The sequence below is a fragment of the Petaurus breviceps genome, unplaced genomic scaffold, assembly GCF_028583685.1.
Source record: "Petaurus breviceps papuanus isolate PSGF00001 unplaced genomic scaffold, PetGlider_PUasm1.0 296, whole genome shotgun sequence".
NCBI lineage: Eukaryota > Metazoa > Chordata > Mammalia > Diprotodontia > Petauridae > Petaurus > Petaurus breviceps.
The window spans coordinates 550,505-575,199 of NW_027186046.1; the positions used below are offsets into that span (position 1 = coordinate 550,505).

Sequence of the window (24,695 nt, forward strand, 5' to 3'; positions counted from 1 at the left end):
AAGAACCTGTGTTGGCAGCCACCCTGGGGACACCGGGGTGCTTGCTGCTACAGAAGGAAGGGGATGTCACCAAAAGGAGGAAGTCACCAGATTCTCCTATTACCATGACATCCTGCCTTTAGCTGCAGTTGTCCTTTAAATGACTGATTTTGTGAAAAACCAAACACTAAGGAGGGGAATGGGGTATGAGCCAAATGTGTAGACCACAAGATTTTATTGAAGGATCAGTTTATAATTAGTCATCAGAAGACTGGAAATGATATGGGATGCTCCTCTGACCTCTGTCTGGAGTTAGGTCTCTACCAACTCTCTGAGAGGTGAAAATCCTCAAGCATAAAGTTACCTGCATAGAAAAAGTGAGGAGAAAGGTTGCAGCCCACTCCTCCAAATGGTTACTGGGAGGGGCAGGGATTTCAGAAGGTTTGCAGTAATAGAAATGGCTTTCCACAAGCTATGGGCAATATAGAAACCTGTGGTCAGTGTGGGAGAGGGAGGAAGGGAGGTGCTACCACTCATGTTAGCCCTAAATGTGAGAACCAAAAATAGTCCATAATCTTTCTTGTTTTATATGTGAGAGAAGGAGAAAAGATGGGAGGAGAGGATGGGAAGAGAAAGGAAGGAAGGAAAATTGGAGGGGAAGGGGAGAAGGAGAGAGACTGGAGGAGAGGGAGAGAAAGAAGAGAATAGGGGAAAGGAGAGTGAGGAGGAAAAGGAAAAGGAAGGAGGAGGGAGAGAGGAGAAGGGAAGGGAGGAAGAGAAAAGGTCTTATCTTAGCAGTTTGGATAAAATGATGTTATTTGGATAAGGGAAAGCAAAGACAATCAATTTCCTTACATTCACAGAGGAATGACACCTGGAGTTATAAGAATCCTCTGCAGAGAACAGATTCTTCTACATATTTGGAAAAGTGATATAGACTGACTGAAAATGGGCAGAATGAAGGAGGTAAGAGGGCTAGAGGTTGGACAGAGGATGTGGCAGAAGCAACAGCTGTCCCACAGACAAATCTGCAAGTTGCACAACCCTCAGCCCACACTTATCCATTAGGAAGTTGAGAAATCAAGTCTGTTTCCACTTCCCCCTATCCTGCAACTTCTCCAAATCCCAGGGTGCTCAGCCCCTACCCCTGGACAAAGCCTTCCCTACTCCTATCCCATCCAGAGGTTATTTCTGTACAAACTCATTGTAGACAACGCATCCAGAGAGGCACATTTACTGTAGAAGGTCCAGGTGAGAGTCACAGGCATGGCCTGCCTGGGGTAAGGGAGCAGGTCGTGGGAGTAAGGGGTTGGTGCTAATCCTCATGGTAAACAGATCTGTGGAAGTGGAGATGTCTGACTAGACTAAGGTCACTGGGGATGGGTGGGACATGAAACCTACCTTCAAGGGTGAGAAGGGCTGTCAGTGGTAGCCCTAGGGACCAGGTTTGTTCTGGGAGGCCGCGGGTGAGAGAACCAGGACCAAAGTGGGGGAAGTGTGAGGGAGATGGAATCAGCTGAAGGGAAGGCAGAATATCCTACCAGTCAGAGTTGTTCAACCATGGACCAGGCTGCCTTGTGCGGCAGTGAGTTCCCTGTCCCCAGAGGTCTTCATAGGGATGGTGGAAACTACTCTAATTGGACGATCAGGAAGGAACAGAGCTCTGGCACCTCTCTCACTGCACACTGACTTTGGGTTCAGGAACAATCACCCTTTTTTTGCCCCTCACCTGGGAGGACATAATCACCTCACCAGGAGTGAGTCCAAGTTCAGAGTTGAATAAACTTGACTGGGCTGAGTATTTCAAAGGCACCTCATCCCTCTACAAGCAGCCTGGCTCTAGGATGCCACTGAGCATTTTTTGATATGATTATAAATTGTTTTGATTTCTTCATGAGAAACCTGCCTATTCATGTCCTTGTACCATTTATTGGGGAATGACACACTTTCTTGTAGATTTGACAAAGTTCTTTATATATTTGAGATATGAGACCTTTATCTGAGGAACTGTTTAGAAAGTCTTTTTGCCCAGTTTTTCACTTTCCTTCTGATCTTGGCTATGTTTGTTTTGTTAATTTAATATGATAAAAATTATCCATTTTAGATCTCACAATTTTTTCTACATCATGTTTGTTCATATTTTTTCATCTGTTTATAAGCCTGATAGGCCATATGTTCCACATTCTTTAAATTTTCTTGTAATGTCTCCCTTTATATCTCGACCATGCATCCATTTAGCTTTTACCTTGGTTAAGGGTGCAATATATTGATCTTTGCCCAATTTCTACCATACTTCTTTCCAGCTCTATCAGCAATTTTTAAACAAATAATTAATTCTTATCCCAAAGATTTGTCTTTATACTTATGGGTAACCATATTCATTTGCTTCTGTAGATTGTATTTCTAGCCTGTTCCACTGATCTACCTTTCTATTTCTTAACCAGTACCAGATAGTTTCGATAATTGCTGCCTTATAATACAGTTTAAGATCTGATACTGCTAAACATCCTTCCTTTACATTTCCCCCCAATTAATTCCTTTGATATCATTGACCTTTGGTTCTTCCAAATGAATTTTGTTATTGATATTTCTACCTCTGTGAAATATACTTTTTGTGATTTAATTGGGATGGCATTAAATATATTGATTAATTTTGGTAAAATTGTCATTTTATTATCTTGGCCCTGTCTATCCACAAACAATTAATATTTCTCCATTTACTTAAATTTGATTTTGTTTGTGCACAAAGTTTTTATGTTTTTGTTCATATAGGTCCTATGTTTGCTTTGCTAGGTGTATTCCCAGGTATTTTATACTGTCTAAAGTCATTTTAAATGGGGTATTTCTAGCTACGTCTTCTGAAAGGATCCTGTTGGTAATATGTAGGAATGCCTATGATTTATGTGGGTTTACTTTATATCCTGCTCCTTTGATGAAATTATTAATAATTTCAATTTACTTTTTAGTTTGGTGTTTAGGATCTTCCAAGTATATCATCATATCATCTGCAAAAAGAGAAAGCTTTCTTACCTTATTCCCTATTCTGATGCCTTCTGTTTTTTCTTTTATTATTGTCACTGATAAGATTTCCAATAATATATTGAATAATGTTGGTGGCAGTGGGCACCCTAGTTTCACAGGTAACCTTCTTGGCAAGGCTTATCACATATGGATTTATAAATAACACTTGCTGATGGTTTTAGGTAAATGCTTCTTCTCAATTTAAGGAAAAGTCCATTTATGCTCATACTTTCAAGTGCTTTTTTTCTTTTGTTGATTTGACTTTTTTTGCTCTTAATATTTGTTTTTTTTTGCCAATTACATGTAAAGATAGTTTTTATCATTGACTTTTATATGTTTTTGAGTTCCAGTGTTTTTTCTCCCTCCCTTACCTTCCCCACCCCTTTCAAAATGGCTAGCGATCTGATGTAAGCTATACATGTACAATCATATTAAGTATATTTCTGCATGAGTCATGTTGTGAAGGAAGAATGAGAACAAAAGGAAAAACCATTAGAAAGAAAAAAATAGTGATAATACTATGCTTTGATCTGTATCAGGCTCCATGGTTCTTTCTCTGGATGTGGATGGTATTTTCCATCATGAGTCTTTTGGAATTGCCTTAGATCATTGTATTGCTGAAAAGAGCTAAGTACAATGTTCTTCTGGATCTGCTCACTCCACTCAGCATCAGCTCATGTAAGACTTTCCAGGTTTTTCTGAAGTCTGCCTGCTCATCTTTTTTTATAGTATAATACTATCCCATTACAATCATATACCACAATTTGTTCAGCCATTTCCCATTTGATGGGGATCCCCTTAATTTGCAATTCTTTGCCACCACAAAAAGAGCTGCTATAAATATTTTTGTACATGTGAGTCATTTCCCCATTTTTTATGATCTCTTCAGAATATTAGACCTAGTAGTGGTATTGCCAGATCAAAAGTTATGCACAGTTTTATAGTCCTTTGGGCATAGCTCCAAATCATTCTACTGAATGGTTGAATCAGTTCACAGCTCCACCAACAATGCATTAGTGTCCAATTTCCCCACATCTTCTCCACCATTTATCATGACTAGTGTGAGGGAGTATATCAGAGCTGTTTACATCTGCATTCTCTAATCACCAGTGATTTCGTATAATTTCATCTGACTATATATAGCCTTCATTTCTTCATCTGAAAAGTGCCTGTTCATGTCATTTGACCATTTATCAATTGGGGAATGATATAAATTTTTATTTAAATATTAAAAGTATTCTTATAAATTTGACTCAGTTCTCAATATATTTTAGAAATGAGGTCTTTACCAGAAACAGTGGCAGTAAAAATAGTGTTATTTTCTTCAATTATTTTTTGTGTTTCCTTTACCGAGTTATTGATTGATTTTTCATGATTTTCTTGCATCACTCTCTTTTTCTTCCCAATTTTTCCTTCTACCTCTCTTTTTTGACTTTTAAAATCCATTTTTGAGTTCTTCCAAGAACACTTTTTGGATTTGAGACCAACTATAATCACCTCTAGTCTTGGGATATGGGAGATGGTGCCTCTTGCCTCAAGTCCTTCTCATTGTTATTTTTGGAGCTTTGTCCTGAGCTCAATTTCTGTGCTCCTTCATCCTTCCTGCCTCCCCCACCACGCCCACACACATACCCACCCACACACCCACCCCCTCCACACACACACACACACACACACTATGCTGGAAATGCTCCTGTTTCCTGGGGACACTCCCATGGAGCCAAGGGCAGGAGCTCAGTTGTCCTGTGAGTGACACCGGCCAGCAGCATCCCCGCTCCATTGCTTCTGCTGATGCCTTTTTTTTTTTTTTAAAGCAATTGGGGTTAAGTAACTTGCTCAAAGTTACACAGCCAGTTTTTTTATTTCTGGGTGTGGTGCTGAGTATCTGAGCCCGGACTTGATCCAGGTCATCCCGACACTGGAGCCGGTGCTCTTACTCGCTGAGCCACCTGGCCGCCCCTGCTGATGCCTTCTTACCTTCCGCCTAGCCCAGGGCTGCATCTTGGCAGCACAGCTGGGCCTGGCATCCCTGAAGTGGCAAAGGTTCCTTCAGTCTTCCCTCGCTCACATGTCTGCCCCTCTTCCCTCACTGGAAGGGGACAATTCCCGTGGCTGAGACAGAGGCTGCCTCCCGACCCAGCTGCCTCCAGGCTGTTTGTTGTTTCAGAAGAGATGGCCTGGATGTCACTCCGGCTGAAGCCCTGCTCTCCCAGGGGGCCCACTGCTCTGTCCCAGTTCTTGCCAGTCGGGGCCGTTCAGCACTCCCCCTAGGGGCTGTTTGGTCTTCTTTGTGTGTGGAGGAGTTTGGGGTTTTCTCACCTTACCTGCAACCCTCCCACAATCCTCTGTTGGCTACTTTTCTACATCTGAAGCTACATGGTCTTTCAGTCTGTTATATCTCATGGAATCATTTATTCCTATTCCATATATTGTAGGATAATTCTTCTAGAAAATCCATATTTGTCTTTGAGTCTTTGCTAATAACTCTTGAAGAAAGACTTTCTTTGGTGATCTCAACACCACACACACACACACACACTCACACGCACACACACACGTGCACACACATGCACACAAACATGCGCACGCACACGTTTAGAGACATCTCTACTCCAAATGTACATGTGAACTATGTTGCCTGACCTGTGGTGGGGCCTTTGAGCCCACACTGGTCTGATCAACCACAGTCAGACACACTGTGCCTTGACCTGACATTGTGATGTCATTTGGTTCTCTTTGAGAACAGACATTGACCAACCGTCCACTTATTTTATGTTGATCCTGTATGTGTTTATTCTGTGTGAACATCCACCTGTGCCCATGTTATTTCACCTGAGACAATGGAAGTACTTTGAGAACCTTTCTGTCTTTGTATTCCACCCCCCTAACCCTCACCCAGTGACCTTAGAGCCTAGTGAGAAGGGATGCTTAGAAAGTGTTACATGGGGGTAGCTAGGTGCACAGTGAATAGAGCACTGGCCCTGTAGTCAGGAGGACCTGAGTTCAAAGCTGACCTCAGATACTTAGCACTTACTAGCCATGTGGTCTTGGGCAAGTCACTTAACACCAATTGCCCTGCCTTCCACCCTCCAAAAAAATAGTGCTAGGTAATGGATGGTGCCCCAGACAGGACCAGTGGCTCTCTGGCCTGCCGTCACACACTGTGCTCACCCCCATTGAGCATCCACAAGGAATGAAGTCTGTCTTAGTCATTACTGGAGTAGAGCCCGCTCTCCACTGCGTCCACTCAGGATCCTGAGCTGTGGGTGCCCAGGCAGCATCTGATCACCAGGCTCTCCCTTCACAGCTCATTCATTCCCACTTTTCTCCTCCCAGTGATTCATCCCCCTCTCCCCTGTTCTTCTCTTGGGCCCTCTGGGAACCCTGTTCTGCCAACAAACTTCCCTTGGAAGCTGAAGCCGTGCCTTCCACTCCCAAATATTTTGCATAAATATTTTGTACTGACATATCTCCTTAAAGATATTTTTGTCCTCACCAATAGAGTGAAGCTCCATGAGGGAAGTCCTGGTTCTCTTTTGTCTTTGCACTTCTAACATGCAGGACAGGGCAGGTCACACAGTAGGAGCTTAATAAGTGGTCACAGAATTTGAGCTGGGTCTTGTCTATATTGTGACAATCCTTATCAGAAAAGCACAGGGTGATGATGGGGCTGGGAAGCACAGTGTCATCTCTGCTCACCCGGGGCTCCAAAGAGCCCTGGGGTCAAGGGTCAGCTCCATGGGAAGGTGCAATGTCTGAGGAAACTGCAAATGCAACCATCACTCCTGTGGCCAGTGATGCCTGGGGTAAAGGTGCAGCCATTGGGGCAGCCTAAAGGAAAGGCAGAAACGGAGGCACTTACACACCTGGAGAGTGGGCACCTGGCCTCAATTACTCTAGCACCTGGATCAAGCTTCCAAACTCCAGCAGGTTTGAGGGCAGGAAGGCTGGAATTCAAGTCTGGCTTTGGGAACCTGGCAGGGTGCCTTCACCTCTGTCTAGCTATGTATTCTCATCTGTAAGATGGGGATGGTATTGTTGTTGTGAGGCTGAATTGAGGCAGCATCGGTAAGTCATGTTGCAAACCTGAAAGTGCTAAGTCAATGTCAGCCGTCTGTAGCAGAAAGCACCCCAAGCGTTCTCAGGGTTTGCTGCCACCACAGGTTCTTGGATCTGCTTTGATAAAGGAAAGCAACTCAAAATGGGTTAACAAGCTTACTTTAATCAGTCAGACATGTATCGTTTACCTTGGTCAGGGGAAAAAGATCAGCACCCCAAACTTCAAAGTATACAGGCAGAATTATCAAGACAGAAACAGATCAAGTAAACAGCTTTCCAAATTGTCCAGCCATTACATCCATATCAAATCAACATCTGGCTTTCAACATCTGGGTTTTTCAAAGCTGGGGGGGCTCTGGACAACGGCTTCCCAGAATGCATATCAAATCACAGAACACTTCTCAAAGTGAGCCCCCAAAACAAAGCTACACATCAGGGCTTATATCACCTTCTCCTGGCTCAGAGAATGTAACAGCCTTTTGGACCCACTGGCCAATCAAAAAGTATCTGCTGAAAAACAAGCCTCCCTCCCCAGGCTCCAGGTGCACTTTAGCCTAGGGGCAGGGAAGATCTTTAAAATTTACATTCCCATTACACCATCGTTGTCATTATTGCTGTTGGCATCCTTGCTTTTTGTTCCAAAGAGCAGAGGATGAGACTGACCCAAAGTCACACCACAGGTGGAACTTGTGCTCAGAACTCAACTGAGTGGAGGATCTGAGGCCGAGCCTTCCGGGCCATGGCCTTAGGCCTTTGTGCCAATCTAGGTCCTTTCAGGGTGAGGCTTTCATGGGGAGCCCTCATTCTTTCCAAGCAAGTCTCAGTATTTTTGGCCCTGGTCTCCTTCAGTGATCTTCAATACCAGTTACCCATCAGAGCCCTTGGTCCTTGCCAGGCTACATTTACCTTAAGACACCCTGATCCCCTCAGAGCTGAGCCTTGAAGGACCCTGGTCCCTCACTCATCAGTATAAGAGCGGAAATTGTGGGGCCTGGGTTTGGGGGTGTAAGACAGCAGGGTTGGCCACCACATCCTGGGCCAGCCACTTATCTGCCTAGCTTTTCTCCTCAGCACATCTGAGGCTGGGCAGCTGCAGATGGAGGTGAAGACCCACCATGGGCCCAACAGTCACTTTCCTGATCTCCACTGGTGAGTCTCCAGGGTCAGTCCTGGGGAGGGAGGGACATTGTGACAAGGTCCTTGGCTCCTGACTCTGAAGGACAAGGAGGAGCCTAAGGAGGAGACAGAATCATTTGGGGCAGAGCAGGAGCCCAGTGTCTGCTCAAAGGGCTCTTCCTTCACATTCTGGCCAAAGCAGAATTAGAGGCTCAGGGGCTTTGGGGAGAGCTGGGGATGGGTCAGTGTGGGCTGGAGGGGAGGAATCCATAACCTGAGCTTCCCTTACAGGGCTGTGTCTGGGCTGGGCAGTGCGGGCACAGATGGGTGAGTTGTGGCCCCAACATCCCACTGTTCCCTTTCCCCTTCTTGAGCCAAATCAACCCTGACAGCCTCTTCCAAGACAAGCAGGGAGGGAAACAGGGGACGTTGGGATGAATGGAGGGGGTGATTGAGGGAGGGGCTTCTGAGTCCAGAGGTGAAAGAATCCCTGGGGCCAGAGGAATCTCTCAGAATCCAATCTGTTTCCTTCTCAGACCCCCTTCCCAGGCCCACCCTCTGGGCCGTCCCGAGTCCTGTGGTCCCTGGGGGAGCAGATGTGACCCTCAGGTGCCAGGGCCACCTGGGGAGTAACCGAGTCCAGCTCTGGAGTGATGGAGAGATCAGAGAGGACAGAAATGCCTTCTGGCAGCAGGCAGAGTTTGTGCTCAGGGCTGTGGATCCCTCGAGAGATGGGCGAAGCTACAGCTGCCGCTCTGGGCAGGGGCCCTTGTGGTCAGAGCTCAGTGAGCCCCTGGACCTGGTGGTGACAGGTGAGGGGGTGCTGGTCTGCAGCAATCCCTGGTGGGGAGGGGCCGGTCCTGAGAAGGGAGGCCAGAGCCCTCATTTGTGGAGGCAGCTTCAAGTGGGACAAACCCTCAGGCTGAACTCCCTGTTTCCCCTTAACACTTGCATCTCCCTGGTTCTGGGAATGCCTGGCTCCCATTGTCATCAATAATGTTGCACAATCTTCCCTCTCAACAATCCTTTGAGGAGAAAGCAGTTGTACCATGATTTCCCTTTTGGCAATAGGGAAACTGAGGCCTGGAGGGCAGGAAAGGTGACTAGCAGGTCAATGGATCCTAAGTTTCAGGGGCAGGATTTGAAGCCATGTCTCCCAGTCTCCCAGCCTCAACCCCAGGGATCTTTCCTAATCTTGTCAGTGTCCCTGGTGACCCAGCCAGGAGAGCAGGGCAGCTCTTCCCTCAGAGGATACACAGCAGCCTTTGGGAGAAGGGACACACAGCATTACCAGAGCAAACTTTTCCAGATAAACTTTTCTTGTCTCTTCTTAGGCCCAAAGTGGCAGCACCCAGTCCGTCCAGTTGGGCCCCCCCCTTGTTCCCTTCTGCCCTCATTACATTCCCATTAGGCTGGGCAGATGACAACTTCATCTCTCTCCCTGTCCCACCATCCTGCCTTTGCTCACAAAGATCCCCCTGCCTGGGATGCCCTTCCCACTTTCGTCCATCACTTTCCCACACATCCTTAAAGCCCAGCTCAGATCTGGGCTGCTCCAGGATGCTGTCCCTGATTGCATCACCATGAAGCCTATGCCTCTCTAGTGTGCCCCCACTAGCACTGGGGCCCTTCCCACCATCCCAGGCTTCTGGCCATGTGGCCACATTTAGAAGGCAGCCTGCTGAAGGGGGAAGGAGGCTGAGATCAGGAGTCTGTGGAGGGGGTTCAAACACCTGCCCCCCACCCCGCCAGCCAAAGTCCTAGCTGAGTGACTGAAGGCAAGTCCCCAACCTTCTGTGGACCTCAGTTCCCTCTTCCATCACATGAAGCTCATGGGACAGATTATCTAATGAGGTCATTTGAGCTCAAACACCTGTGATCCCTGGCACTTCGTGGTACCTGAGGGCAGCAGGGGTGGAGTCTTCCCTAAATCTTTGGGGTTTCCCCATCCCTAGGCAGGATGTACCCGACAGGTGAGTTATCAGCGAGGGAAAGAGAACTAGAAAAAAATCTAATTCCTCCTAGAATACGCTGGAGGGAGTGCCCCTCCCCCTTCTTCAGCTCCTGCCCACCCTTGGACAAACAGAGCCCTGCCAGCTCTGTTCTGGCTTCACTGAGGTGTGGACAGGGGGCAGCAGGACAAGGATCTGGCAGCATAAAACAGTGGAGGGAAGTGGGTAGTACCAAGGAATAGGAATCTGGACTTCTATCTATCACCCAGTCATGAGGTTATTGGGAGAAAAGGGTTTTACAAACCTTAAAATTTAAGGGAGAAGTCTGAATCTGCCATTGGTGTTACATTATGTGCCTGCCTTGGTCCAGCAGGAACAGGCTGTAGGGACAGAGCTGGGCCACTTGGAGGGGGTAAGAAGAGGAGCAGATGGGGGACAGTGACCTTCTCTTTTTTCTGTAGAGAAGGTTGTAACAGTTTATCTAAATGTTCTCTCTCTGTCTCTCCTCTCTCTCTCTGTCTCTCCTCTCTCTGTCTCTGTCTCTCTGTCTCTGTCTCTGTCTCTGTCTCTGTCTCTGTCTCTCTCTCTGTCTCTGTCTCTCTGTCTCTCTCTCTGTCTCTCTCTCTGTCTCTCTGTCTCTCTCTGTCTCTCTCTGTCTCTCTCTTTCTCTCTGTCTCTGTCTCTCTGTCTCTCTGTCTCTCTCTGTCTCTGTCTCTGTCTCTGTCTCTGTCTCTGTCTCTGTCTCTGTCTCTCTCTATTTCTCTCTGTCTCTCTGTCTCTCTGTCTCTCTCTCCCTCTGTCTCTCTCTCTCTCTGTCTCTCTCTCTCTCTGTCTCTCTCTGTCTGTCTGTCTGTCTGTCTGTCTGTCTGTCTGTCTGTCTCTCTCTCTCTCTCTCTCTCTTTCTCTCTCTCTCTCCCTCTTCTTCTCCTCTCTCTCTGCTTTCCCTTCTTACTATGTTTCTCCCTCTCTGTCTCCCCTCAACACTCTCTTTCTCTATGTCTTTCTTTCACTCTCGCTATCTCTTGTTTTTGTCTCTGTTTCCATTTCTTTTTTTAAACATAATCATTTAAAATTTTGAGTTCCATATTCTATATTTCATCTCCACCCTCTCTCCTCTCTCTAGTCCCTGAGATGGTAAACAACCAGATATATGGGTTATACATGTGCAATCACGTAAAGCATTTCCATGTTAGTCATTTTGTATAAATGACTCAAATGAAAGAAAAAAGAGGAAGTGAAAAACATCCTGCTTCAGTCTGGATTCCATCAACATCAGTTCTTTCTCTGGAGCGGGATGGCCTGCTTCAGCATTGGTCCTTTGGGCTTGTCTTGGATCTTTGTATTAGTGAGAACAGCAAAGTCAGTCACAGTTCTTCATTGAGCAATATTGTTGTTCTGTCCAGCATTCTCCTTGTTCTGTTCACTTTACTGTGCATCAATTCATACGAGTCTGTCCAGGTTTTTCTGGAATCCCCCTCCTTCTCATTTCTTGTACCACAATAATATTCTATTATAATCATTTAACACATGTTCTTTAGCCCTTTCTTAATTGATGGGCATTCCTTTGATGTCCAATTCTTAGGCACCACTAAAAGATCCACTATAAATATTTTTGTACAAATAGGTCCTTTTCCCCCTTTTTTGAATGTCTTTGGGAAATAGCCCTATTGGTGGGATTGCTGAATGATAGGATATGTGCAGTTTGGCTGCCCTTTGGGCATAGTTCCAAACTGCTCTCCTGAATGGTTGGATGAGTTCACAACTTCAAAAATAGTGCATTAGTGTCCTTGTTTTCCCACATGCCCTACAACATCCAATATTGCCTTTTTCTGTTACAGTGCTCACTTTGATAGGTGGTGAGGTGGTACCTCAGAATTGTTTTAATTTGAATTTCTCTGATCAATAACGATTTGATCATATTTTCAAATGCCTATAGATAGATTTATTTTTTTCCTTAAAACTGCCTGTTCATGTCATTTAACCACTTGTCAATTGGGGAATGACTTCTATTTTTATAAATTTGACTCAGTTCTCAATGTATTTGAGAAATAAGACCTTTACCAGAGATACTCAATGGAAACGTTTTTTTTTTTTCCCCCAGTGTACTGCTTTCCTTATATTTTTGGATGCTTTGGTTTTGTTTATGCAAAGCCAAAACTTCTTAATTTTATAAAACCAAAATGATCTGTTTTACATTTTTAAGGCTTTCTATTATATCTTCTTTGGTTCTACATTCTTCCATTATCCATAAATCTGACCAATAATCTATTCCATGCTCTCTTAATTTGTTTATGATACCACTTTTTCTGTGTTAAACCATGTACCCATTCTAAACTTACCTTGCTACATACATCCTGTGAGATGATGACCTAATTTCTGCCATACTGTTTTCTAGTTTTCCGAGCAGTTTTTGTTAAAAAAAAGTTTTTGTCCCCAAAACTTGGATCTTTGAGTTTATCATATACTAGATTACTAGGATCATTTACTATAGCTTGTACCTACTCTATTCCACTGATCCACTGCTCTGTTTCTTAGTCAAGAATTATTGTACCAGATTATTTTAATAATGACCATTTTATAACAGTTTGAGATTTGGTATGAATAGACCACCTTTTATGCTTGATTAGCTTGATATCCTTGAGGTTTGTTCTTTCCGAAGAATTTTATTATTTTTTCTAGCTCTATAAAACCGTTTTTGATACTTTGATTGGTATGGTACTGAATAGAGTAATTTATGTAAATTTGTCATTTTTATTATATTGTCTCAACATGCTGCTGAGTAATTAGCATGTTTGCAATTGTTTAAATCTGACTTCATTTGAATGGAAAGCGTTTTATAGTTATGTTCATATTGTTTCTGGATTTATCTTTGCAGGTAGACTCCCAAGTAATTCATATTGTCTACAGTTATTTTAAATGGAATTTCTCTTCCTATTGCTTGCTGCTGGACTTTGTTGGCAATATATAGAAATGTTGGTAATTTATGTGGATTTATTTTGTATCCTGCAACTTCTCTAAAGTTAGGAATAATTTCAAGTAGTTTTTTAGTTGATTCTGCAGGATTCTTTAAAATCACATCACCTACAATGAGTGAGAGTTTCTTTTATTCTTGCTGCCTGTTCCAATTCCTTTAATTTATTTTTCTTCTCTTGTTGCTATGGTCAAAATTTCTGGGACAATCTTAAATAATAGATGTGATAAGGGACATCCTTGCTTCAACCCTTATTGTATTTGTAAGGTGTTTAATTTATTCCCAATACTGATATTGCTTGCTGTTGGTTTTAGATAAAGAGTACTTATTTTAAAGTAAACTCCATCAATTCTTATGCTCTCCAGTGTTTTTAATAGGTGCTATCTTTTCTCAAAGGTTTCTTTGGTGTCTATTGAGAAAATCATGTGATTTCTGTTAATATTTTAATTGATATGGTCAATTATGCTGATGTTTTTCCTTATATTGAACCAGTTCTACATTCTTGGTACAAATCCCACCTGGTCATAGCTTACAATTTTTGGGATATATTGCTTTCATCTATTTGCTAGTATTTCATTAAAAATTTTTGCATCAATATCCATTAGGGAAATAGGTCTATAATTACCTTTCTTTGTTTTGACTCTTTTTGGTTTGGGTATCAGCACTATATTTGTCTTGAAAAAATAATTTGGTAGGACTCCTTCTTTGTTTATTTTCCCAAATAGTTTATTATTATTTGGATTAATTCTTTAAATATTCAATAGACTTCATTTGGGAATTCATCTTTCCTGGGGATTTTTTCTCAGGAAGGTCATTGATGTCTCGTTCAAATTTTCTCCTAAGAATGGGTTATTTAAATATTTTATTCCTTCTTCTGTCAATCTGAAAAACATATTTTTATAGATATTTATCCATTTCATTTAGATCATAAATTCACTGATATATAATTTGGAAAATAGTACCTAACGACTGTCTTTGTTTTTTCTTCATGGGTGGTGAAATCATCCCTTTCTTTTTTTTATACTAGGAATCTGGTTTTCTTCTTTCCTTTTTTAAAAAATCAAATTAACCAATGGTTTGCCTATTTTACTTCCTCCCCCCCCTAAAATCAGATTCTACTTTTATTTATTATTTCAATGGTGTGCTTACTTTCAGTTTTATTAATTTATCCTTTAATATTCAGAATTTCCAGTTTGCTGCTTAATTGGGGATTTTTTATTTTGTATTTTTTCTAATTTTTTTAGTTGCATGCCCAATTCATTGCTTTATTTTTCCCCTCTATTTTGTTGCTGTATGCAATAAAATACTACTTTAACTGCATCCCATAAATATTGGTATGTCGTCTCATAGCTTTAATTCTCTTTAATGAAATTGATTGTTTCTATGATTTATTCTTTGACACACTTTCTCTTTAGGATAAAATCATTTAATTTCCAATTAATTTTTAATCTCTCTTTCCATTGTCTATTATTGAACGTAATTTTTATTGAACTGTCATCTGAAAAGGATGTGTTTACTATTTCTGCCTTTGAATGTGAGTTTTTTATGTCCTATTGCCTGGTCAATTTTTGTGTAGGTGCCATTTACTGTGGTAAAAAGATGTATTCCTGGGGTGGCTAGGTGGTGCAGTGAATAGGGCACTGGCCCTGGAGTCAGGATGACCTGAGTTCAAATCCGGCCTCAGATACTTAACACAAAAACTAGCCGTTGTGACCTTGGACAAGTCACGTAACCTCAATTGTCCTCCAAAAAAAGCCAAAAAAAATATTGTTTGGATACTTGTGAGGATGTTTATTTTTTAAAAAAAGGTATATTCCTTTCTATTCCCATTCATTTTCTCCAAATATCTATCATATCTTAATTTTCTGGAATTTTATTCACCTCAACTTTATTCTTCTTTATTTTTTGGTTATTTTTAACTAATTCTGAGGGGGAAAACTGAGGTACCCTGCTAGTATAGATTTATTATCTTTTTCCTCCTGTAAGCCATTCAACTTCATCAAAAATTTAGATGCTGTACATATAGTATTGATATCACTTCATTGTTTATGGTACCTTTGAGCTAGATATAGTTTCCTTCTTTAACTTTTTAAATTAGATTTATTTTTGCTTTTGCTTTGTCTGAGATTGTGCTTGCTACTCCTACTTTCTTTGCTTCAGCTGAAACAGAATACATTCTTCTCCAGTCCATTACCTTTACCCTATGTGTATCTCTATGTTTCAAATGTGTTTCTTTTCAACAAGATGTTGTAGGTTTCTGGCTTTTAATCCATTCTGCTATTTGCTTCCATTTTATGGGTGAGTTCATCCCTTTAACATTTATAATTATGATAACTGTGTTATTTCCCTCCATGCTGTTTTCCACCTTATATGGCCCCTCTCACTCTTATACTCCACCCTTTCCTTCTTATAAGTGTTTTACTTCTGATCACTGCCTTCCCTGATATACTCTCTCTTTTGTCAGTCCTCTCCCACTTCTAAACTTATGCCCACTCCTTTTTACTTCATTGTAGGGTTAGATAGACATTTGTATCCAACTGAGTGTGTGTATTATTCCCTCTCTGAACCAATTTTGATGAGATTAAGGCTGAAATTTTGTTCAACACTATCATCGCCCATTCCCCCTTCATTATAATAGAGCATTCATATCTCATTTATGTGGGATAATTTGCCCCATTCAATTTCCCTCCCATTTTTCTTCCAGTGCAATTTTCTTTCTCACCCTTATATTTTGTTTATTTGGGGTATCAACTGAATTAGAGCAACCTTCTATTCACACCCTCTGTCTACAAAAAACTCCTTCTAATTGCTTTTATAATAATAAAGTTGCTATGAGTTACAAATATGATCTTGCCATATAAAAATATAAATATTCTAACTTTATTATTTTTCTTATCTTTTCTCTTTTGTATTTCTTTTTTACTTTTTATGTTTCCCTTCAGTCTTGTATTTGGAGGTCAAATTCTTTATTCAGCTCCCTGTTGGACTCCCCTGTGTGTGGGCTTTAGCTATGGGCCAGCTCCTGATGTAGGGCCTTGCTGCTGGGTTGCTATGGTAACAGAGTCTTTTTGGTGACTTCCTGTGGATGAGGGACCTTGTTGCTAGTCTGCTGTGATGTTGGGTTGCTATGGAAACAGGGTCTCACTGTTGGCCAAACATAGGACAGGACTTCTCTACTTGTCAGCAGTGGGGTCAAGGGTTTTGCTGGGTGAATTGTGCTGGGAAGGGGGTCACTGGCGTGGGGCCATGAGAGTGCCCACAGTCTCACGTGAGACTGCACAGATTGCCCACTTGCCTAGGATCTCCTTGTCTGCAGGAGGGCAGGGGCCTACTGATGGATTGCCCCAGTCCTGAAGCCTTGCTGCAGACCCCCTGCCATGAGGCGTGGCTCTTGTGGTGGCTTTTGGACCTAGTTGCCCTCTCAGTCCAGTGAGACAGACCTTTCCTGACAGGCTGGTCACTGCCTCCCTGCTCCCAGATCAATTCTGAGGTGGCTTTCTAGGTGTCTGGGGGGAATTTGGGAGGGCTTAGTTACTTCTTCAGTCCACTCTCTTGGCACCAGAGGTTTCTGACCTTCTTTTCCCATCTCCTTTTTCCTCCCACCATCTTTGTGAGAGTGACCCAGGAAGCCTGATCACTCAGCCATGAAGGGGCCTGCAGGAGTGGGCCAAGGGGCCAGGCCAGGCCTCCTCAGCCCACACTCCCCCTTCTCAGCTCTGCTTTAGAGAATCAAAGGGGACTAGGGGGAGACATCACTCCCTAATTTTTTTCCTTCTTTCCCAGGAGCCTTCCCCAAGCCCTCCATTTCAGCCACACGTAGATCTCCAATAATACCTTCAGGGACAACAGTGGCCATCTGGTGTGACATATCACCACAGACACCCCCCCAGGAATACAGCTTTGCCCTGCTGGAGGAAAAGAGCCTGGAGCCCTTGCAGACACAGAGCCCTACAGGGAGCCGGGCTGTTTTCTTACTTTCGTCTGTGAGGCCTGAGGACACTGGGAGCTACAGCTGTATTTACTACAGGAAGACAGCCCCCCACAGGGGTTCACATCCCAGCCAGACCCTGGAGCTGACTGTGTCTGGTGACTAGAAATGAAAGTCTCCCTAATCCCCAGTTCTACTCTCCACATAGGGGCCCACAGTTCTATGGGGACAGCAAAAATCCTGGGAATTCTGAAGGGAAGGTTTGGTGGGAGGATGGGAGAGAGCCTTGAACCCTCTCCTGTTCTACATGGACTCAGCTTTGGGCCACAGAATAGTGGGTGTGTTTCCAGCTCAAGGCCGATCCCAGAAAAAAAAAAAACGAGAAGAGACACAAGATTGCTATTTGCCCTCTCACTAAACAGTTAGGGAGAGGGGAGGCCTAGAAATGATATCTGAATGTGACCTCTGGTTCCCCTTTCCCCTTAGGACATCTCTCCAGGCCCACTCTGTGGGCTCAGCCCGGCCTCTTGGTATTCCCAGGGACCAACATCACTCTCTGGTGCTCAAGTTCCAAGTCTTCGCTTGAAGAGGTGACTTTTACTCTGTGGAAGGCTGGGACCCAGGAGCCATTACAGCAGCAGACTTCGGCAGACTTCTGGACTAGCTTCCTCCTCCCATCTGTGAGACCTGAGGACACTAGGAGCTACAGCTGTGCTTACAGGGAAAAGAAAGAGTATGCTAGAGAATCAGAGCCCAGTGAGGCCCTGGAGCTGGTGGTACCAGGTGAGGGGGTGTGGGCCCAGAATAACTCTGAGGATGACCCCTCTGCTCTCTGCCAGCCAGGGGCCTCACAGAGACAAAGCCTGGTGTCTACACAGCCAGCTCTGCCCTGGGGCTTGGCAGGACTCAAGGGTCTTGGAAGACACGAGCCATTTCTCTGTGGTCTAGAATGTGGGGAAGAAAGGTCATGGTGGGGAATGAGCTGGGGAGTTAGTAGGAGAGTCACAGATACTGGTAGCTGAAAACCTTGGAGGTTTTCGAGGCCAAACCCTCTCCTTACCAATAAGCACAGTGAAGCCCAGAGAGAAAGGACTTGTCCAAGGTCACACAAGTGAGTGACTGAGCTTGGAAATGAGCCTGAGCCTTCCCAGTTCTGGACATGACCTGAGGTCAGGTTTCAGGCTGAGCCCTGGGCCTGTCTGGGACAGCCCAGATGAACAGTGAGGGGTGTGATCTTCCCTCTTGTGAGTCATTAGAGGTCTGAGACCACAGGCTGGGTGAGCCCCCTCAAATGTGAGAGTTCCTTAGACTCCCAGCTATGTACAGCTAGAAATGTGTGAGTGATCTTTTTGTCAAGCCCCTCATCTATAGCTGTGGCTCAGGGACAGCCGGGAGACTCAATGACTAGAATGCTGGGCTTGCAGTTAGGAAGACTCAACTTTCTGAATTTAAATCTGGCCTCAGACCTATTCGCTGTGTGACCTTGAGCAAGTCCCTTAATCCTGCTGGTCTCTGTTTTCTCATTTATAAAATGAGCAGGAAAAAGTTATGACAAATCACTCTGGTATCTGCCAAGAAAACCCCAAAAGGAGCCATGAAGAGTCAGACATGACTGAAACAGCTGACCAACCCTAATGAGACTCAGACAGGGCAATGACTGGACCAATGTCACACAGGGGCTCAGAGGCAGAGCAGGGACCAGACCCAGGTGTCCTGACTCCCAGCCCGTGTTCTTCCTCTCCCAGGATCTCTCCCCAAGCCTTCCCTCTCAGCCCTTCCAGGCCTTGTAGTGGAGCCCGGGATGCATGTGACTCTCCAGTGCCGGCAGCCCCCTCAGACATCCCTCTGGAGGGTGACATTCAGTCTGCTGAAGGTGGGGACCCCTCAGGCCTTGCAGAGCCAGAGCCCAGCTGGGACCTCAGCTGCCTTTCCCCTCCTCTCTGTGAGGGCCCAGGATGCTGGCAACTATAGCTGTGTCTACTACAGAAGGATGGCTCCATACCAGGTGTCTGAGCCCAGTGAGGTCCTGGAGCTCTGGGTGACAGGTGAGGGGGTTCCCAGGCTGTCAAGACATAATGTAAAGGGTTATCAGGATTTACAGACAGCCCAGGAAGTGAGGGAGGATGTATTGTGCAGGCTTTTTTGACCATCATAAGGTAAAGGTTGGGACAAGGTCTGGGGGTCCCTAAGGAAAGGGAGAGAAAAGATGGAAGGCTGGAGCAGCTCAGGTACTGCTCCAAGCTTAAGGGTCAAAGACAGAAGGAGGAACACCTGCTCTGTGTCTTGGCAGCCACAGAGAACATCAGAGGTTTACCATCCACTCTCTCCAAAAAGGAGATTTGGGGCAAAGGGCCCATGGAAGCAGGAGTCGATGGTCGGGGAATCTTTAGGGGGCTCTCAGCTCTTGCTCCCCCCCATCCCAGCTGTGGAGGGTCCTTAAGGGGCCCTCACCTCTGTTTGTGTTCCCAGATGCTCTCCCCAAGCCTTCCCTCTCAGCCCAGCCTGGCCCAGAGGTGGCCTCAGGGGCCATCGTGACCCTGCTGTGCTGGGGACCCTCATGGGGTTCTAGGTTTGTTCTGTACAAGGAGGGAGATGAGAAAACCCTGCTGAGCATGGATACTTCTCAAGGTGTGGTTCAGTTCTTCCTGACCCATGTGAACCCCCAGGACTCTGGCAGTTACAGCTGCAGCTACAAAATCAGAACCAATGGAAGTCTCTGGACACAGCGCAGTGACCCCCTGCAGCTCACAGTGAGAGGTGAGAGGAAGAAGGCCCCAGAACCCACTGGAGGGGCCAATGACCACTTCCTCCCTCACCCCTATGGGGAAACAAATCCGAGGCCTCACCTCTGGCCAGGAGACACAGGAGAAGGGAGAAGAAACCTTCTGACACTGTGCCTAATTCCATGCACATGAGAACCCAGGGTGTGAGCTGGCCCAGGGGCTTCCCCCATACGTCTCCATGACTCTCCCTGCCCCATCTTGGTTTCCTCCTTTCTGCCCCTTATTATTTGAAGGGATGAAGCCTCCCTGAGCTGGATTTGTGCCTAACTATTGAACACTGGTGGTGATGGGGGCTGTGGGGAGGAGGAGGTTCAGGGACATTGGCAGGGGCCAGGTGAGGATCTCCTCTGGCCAGTGATTCATGAGGATTCTTCTCTCTTCCCCCCCAGCATCAGACCCCAACTACACTCTCATCGTCACCCTCAGCTGTGTGGCCTTCCTCTTCCTCCTCCTCTGCCTCCTCCTGCTGGAATTCTGCTGCCATGGACCCATCCCTGTGGGTGAGTGTGGGAGGAGAGAGTGAAACCCCCTGGGGTATGAAGGAACAAGGAGATGGCTGAGGCCTGGGGCTTCATTTCCTCCTGTGGGATCCTCTCTGACCTTGCTTCCCTTCCCACCTCTCTCACCAGGGACCTTGCAGGGAGACAGCTCCAGGAGGTAAAGGCCCAGCTCCCCTTCCCATAGTCCTGTGTTCCTTCCTTCTCATGTAAACCTGGACCCTCTTCATGGACAGAGTCCCTGGTGAGGAGAGGATGCTCCCAGAGGGCCCTCTGTCCACCTACATCCTATGTCCTCCTCCTCTCCCTACAGGTGCCCTGACTGCCCTTGTCCTTGGGGTGTCTGCCTCCCCCAATAGTCCCCAAGGGGAGGCCCTATGTGAGTTTCCTGGGAAGGAAAGGGACATGATCCTGGAGCAGGTGGAGGCCTGGGGAGGGCAGTCCTGGCCCTGGGGGCTGGGGGATGGTGGAGCCCTCAGGGAGTCACCCAAAGTCAGCTGAAGATAAGGGCCTTGAATAGGAGGCAGACAGTGTGGAGACACCCTCAGAGCTCACTTTCCAGGCCCATGTGTCCTTGGCCTGAGGGATAAGCACAGAGATTTCCCTCTCCTCTCTCCCTCTCTGCTCCCTCAGTTCTCTCCCTCAGCCCCATTTCATCTCATCTCTGAGGCATTTTACTCAGGTCCCCATCCATGAGCACCCATGCTTCCGGTTAGGGATGTCCACTTGGGGCAAGAGCTCTGTGAACCAGGGGTCTCCTCCCTGACCTTGGCCTGCCAAGCTCCTGCAGCATTGATTTCTGGCCAAGGGCAAGCCTGGCTTTTCCCATGGGGTGTCACTGTATGGAAGAGCGACCTCAGGGCAGCTGGCCACACTTTCCAGACTCTGAGGACTGGGACAAGAAGCCTGGATTGTCAGGGCACTGATCTCCCACCAGGTGTCCCCAAGGACCCTGTGTCAGCCCTCCTTCCCTCGGTGCCCAGGATCGTGACTTCCTGATGTCACAGGTGCTCTCCCAGGAGGCACTTGGCTCCTTGAAGCCCAGACTCTCAGTCTCCAGCCTGGGTATCCCTAGTACTTGTCTTCTCCTCCCCAAAGTTCTGTAGGTTCTTAATAAATATTCATCTGATAGAATTAATGCTTGCCTGGCCCCCGAGCACCTTCTGTTGGCATTTCTCTTGGATGGCTTCCTCCTTTTTAACACACATTTTCCAGCTAAGCATAAGTCTCGCTCGAGGAATGTACAAGCTAAGGGCTGGCATGGACTTTGGGCTGGACCATCCTTGGGCTACCTGACCAAGCCGCCCCTGCAGCACCCCTCCCCCAGGGTCACTGGGCAGGCTTCCTTCTGCTGCCAGGCCTTTCTCTTCCCACCACATCTGCACAAGCCCTCACATGGAAATGAAATTTTCCTCAGTCTCTCCTACATCAAAACCTAAATTATTTTGAGTGAAGGGAGGGTGACCTGTCTCTTTGTGTCTCTTCCTGTTTGTCTCTGTCTTTCTCTCTGCCTCAGTCTGTCTCTGTTCTGTTCTCTGTTTCTCTCTCCTCTTGCTTCCCCCCCCCCAGGCACATTCTCTCCTGGTTTAGGCACATGGCATGTCTCCTAAAGAGACTCTCTTCAAAGCTAACGGGACTATTAAGTAAAAAGTGGAGCAGGACATGAGGATGAGGCGTTCTCCAGGTTCAGTGCCTGGACAGCAGAGCTGGTGATTCCCCACCTCATCCTAGCAGGCCCGGCTGCCGGGGTCCTTCCTCCCTCCTCCCCTGACTGACCCCCAAGCTCTCCTCAGCCCCTTTCCCAGGGCCTGCCCTTTTCCTCCCCCTTCCTGTTAGGGGCAGCTCTCCCCTCCTGCCTCTTGTGCTCACCAGCCTGGGCCCTCCGTAATTACATTACACCCCCTCTGTTAGAGGGCTCTGCCAGACAGGCTGCTTCATTTGTGAACTAAAACAAAGACATAGTTCCCCACCTTCACAATACATGCATGATTCTAATTAATTAAAATGGTCAAGAGAGAGCACATTTTAAAAGGGGCATGGAGTAGCTGATGTGAATATCAGTGAAAAAATATAATTTCATATAAAACACCCAATGCAGTAGTTGGCATTGATATTAGTGGGCATTGGTCACAAGGATAACTGATTTCCCAGCTTCACCGGGGCATAATAAGTTAATTTGGTCTCTGGTGAGGCAAGCCTCGCTCTCCTGGGACCTCCTGACCCATCTGTGCTAGACCGAGTCTAATTCATGCCACTGGCTGATTATCTGCCTCATCAGAGCTGAAGTCCTGCCCAGGCCACTTCATAGTGGGATATGCCCAGTGTCTATCATTTGAAATTTCCACTTCTGAGCCACTCTCAGGCTTCACTGAGATGAATGTCTGTCACTCTGAACTTGCTCAGCAGAGAGTCTCCCCTATGGGCCCTCAGAGATTACAAAAAATATGAATCAACTTTGAAGGGTGTCCACCAGCCCCTCAGACTATATTGTAAAGGAACAAATTGCCCTGTCTCTCCACTACTAAGTATAGAGTGGGCTTAGCACTTGCCCCTTTTTGTGCCACCCATGAACACCAAGATTGTGCAGCAGAACTCACCGCCTTGTTGAAGGTCGTGACAGCTGATTTGGGCATCTGGCATTTTTTCTTTCAGAGTTTCTATGGCCTAAAGCTGAGAGAGGTGATAAGCATCCTTTAGCTTCTCTCTCAGAACAGGTGTGTATTGATGATGGGTTTTTGCAGTCTCTGTGTCTTCAGAGCCTCAGACAATAACAAGTAAATGTGGCAGCTGCCCAAATGCCAGGAAATTGAATACGAAGCCAGTGGCGTCCTTCTGGGTAGAGCTGTATGCATGCGCCAGGAGAGCCATACGTTTGCTCTGCTGACATTGTTGCTCTCTTGTTGGTGTGCCTGATTGTGACACATCCCTATCTGGCTGTCACTTGTTCACCAGGATGTGGCTGATTGTTGATTGTGAACAAAATGTTGAGCTTGTGGGTCCCATGAGCGAGGTGCTGTTCTTCACTTCATTCCAACTAAAGCTAATATTTCTTTGTGTGTCATGATTTCAAGGTCTTTTCATTGGTCCAAATGAATCCAGACAGAAAACATATATAGTAAGAAATACTTTTTCCAAAATATTTTAGCAACCATTGGTGCTGTCTACTTGCTAACTGCATAAGCAGTTGACTGACTGACTGAAGAACTGTTCTCCAGTATTAGAGAGATGCTTCAAGGCCTGGAATATTGAAATAGTGAATCTCTTTCTTATTGGATGGATTGTACTAACCACATCATGTCCAGGCTCAAAAGTCAGAATGAGACTTCTGGTGAGAAATTGGTGGTTTTGCCAATTTAAAATCTTGAAAAGACTGAAGGTCTACAGAGCCATTGTGTTAACTTCATTGTTTTATGACTGTGAAAGCTGGAGAGTGTACCAGTGCCATGCCAGGAAACTGTATTGCTTCCATTTGCATTGTCTTAGGAAGATTCTGAAGGACAAAAAAGATCAAACCATGGAATGGGAGGAAGACAACAAAGTCAGAACTCCTGCATCAAAAGCTTCCAAGAAAAATATGAATTGGTTACAGGTCATGGAAGAGTTCAAGAAGGATTTTCAAAAACAAGTAAGAGAAGTGGAGGAAAAACTGAGAAGAGAAATGAGAGTGATGCAAGAAAATAATGTAAAGTGAGTCAACAGCCTGCTAAAGGAGACCAAAAATACTGAAGAAAATAATACCTTAAGAAATAGACTAACTCAAATGGCAAAAGAGGCCCAAAAAGCCAATGAGGAGAAGAATGCCTTAAAAAGCTGAATTGCTCAGATGGAAAAGAAATTTCAAAAACCCATTGAAGAGAATAATTCCTTCAAAATTAGATTGGAGAGGGGTGGCTAGGTGACACAGTGAATAGAGAACTGGCCCTATAGTCAGGAGGAGCTCAATTCAAATCCAGCCTCAGACACTTAACACTTACTAGCCGTGTGACCTGGAGCAAGTTGCTTAACCCCAATTGCCCTGCATTCCCTCCATTCAAAAAAGCAAAAACAATAGATTGGAGCAATTGGAAGCTAATGACTTTATGAGAAATAAAGATACTATAAACCAGATCCCAACAAATGAAAAAAATAAAAAGCAATGTGAAATATCTCATTGGAAAAACTACTGGCCAAGAAAATAGGTCTAGGAGAGATAATTTAAAAATTATTGGACTACCTGAAAGCCATGATGAACCAAAGAGCCTAAATTTTCTTAATATTCTAGAACCAGAGGGCAAAATAGAAATTGAAAGAATTCACCAATCACCTCTTGAAAAAGATCCCCAAAAGAAAATTCTTAGGAATATTATGGTCAAATTCCAGAGTTCGCAGCTCAAGGAGAAAATATTGCAA

The 24,695-nt window shown here is 45.2% G+C and overlaps 1 protein-coding gene across 1 annotated transcript; it reads left to right on the top strand.

Moving 5' to 3' along the window:
• The first annotated feature begins 1,116 nt into the window (after positions 1–1,116).
• On the top strand, positions 1,117–21,438 carry LOC138167761 (immunoglobulin superfamily member 1-like). The gene is made up of 11 exons (XM_069096725.1): positions 1,117–1,230; positions 8,131–8,208; positions 8,467–8,502; positions 8,712–8,987; positions 16,882–17,184; positions 17,513–17,809; positions 18,772–19,071; positions 19,496–19,783; positions 20,199–20,309; positions 20,439–20,466; positions 20,620–21,438. The coding sequence occupies exons 2-11, from the start codon at positions 8,175–8,177 to the stop codon at positions 20,663–20,665; spliced, it is 1,719 nt and encodes a 572-aa protein (XP_068952826.1). The 5' UTR covers positions 1,117–1,230; positions 8,131–8,174; the 3' UTR covers positions 20,666–21,438.
• The last annotated feature ends 3,257 nt before the right edge of the window (positions 21,439–24,695 follow it).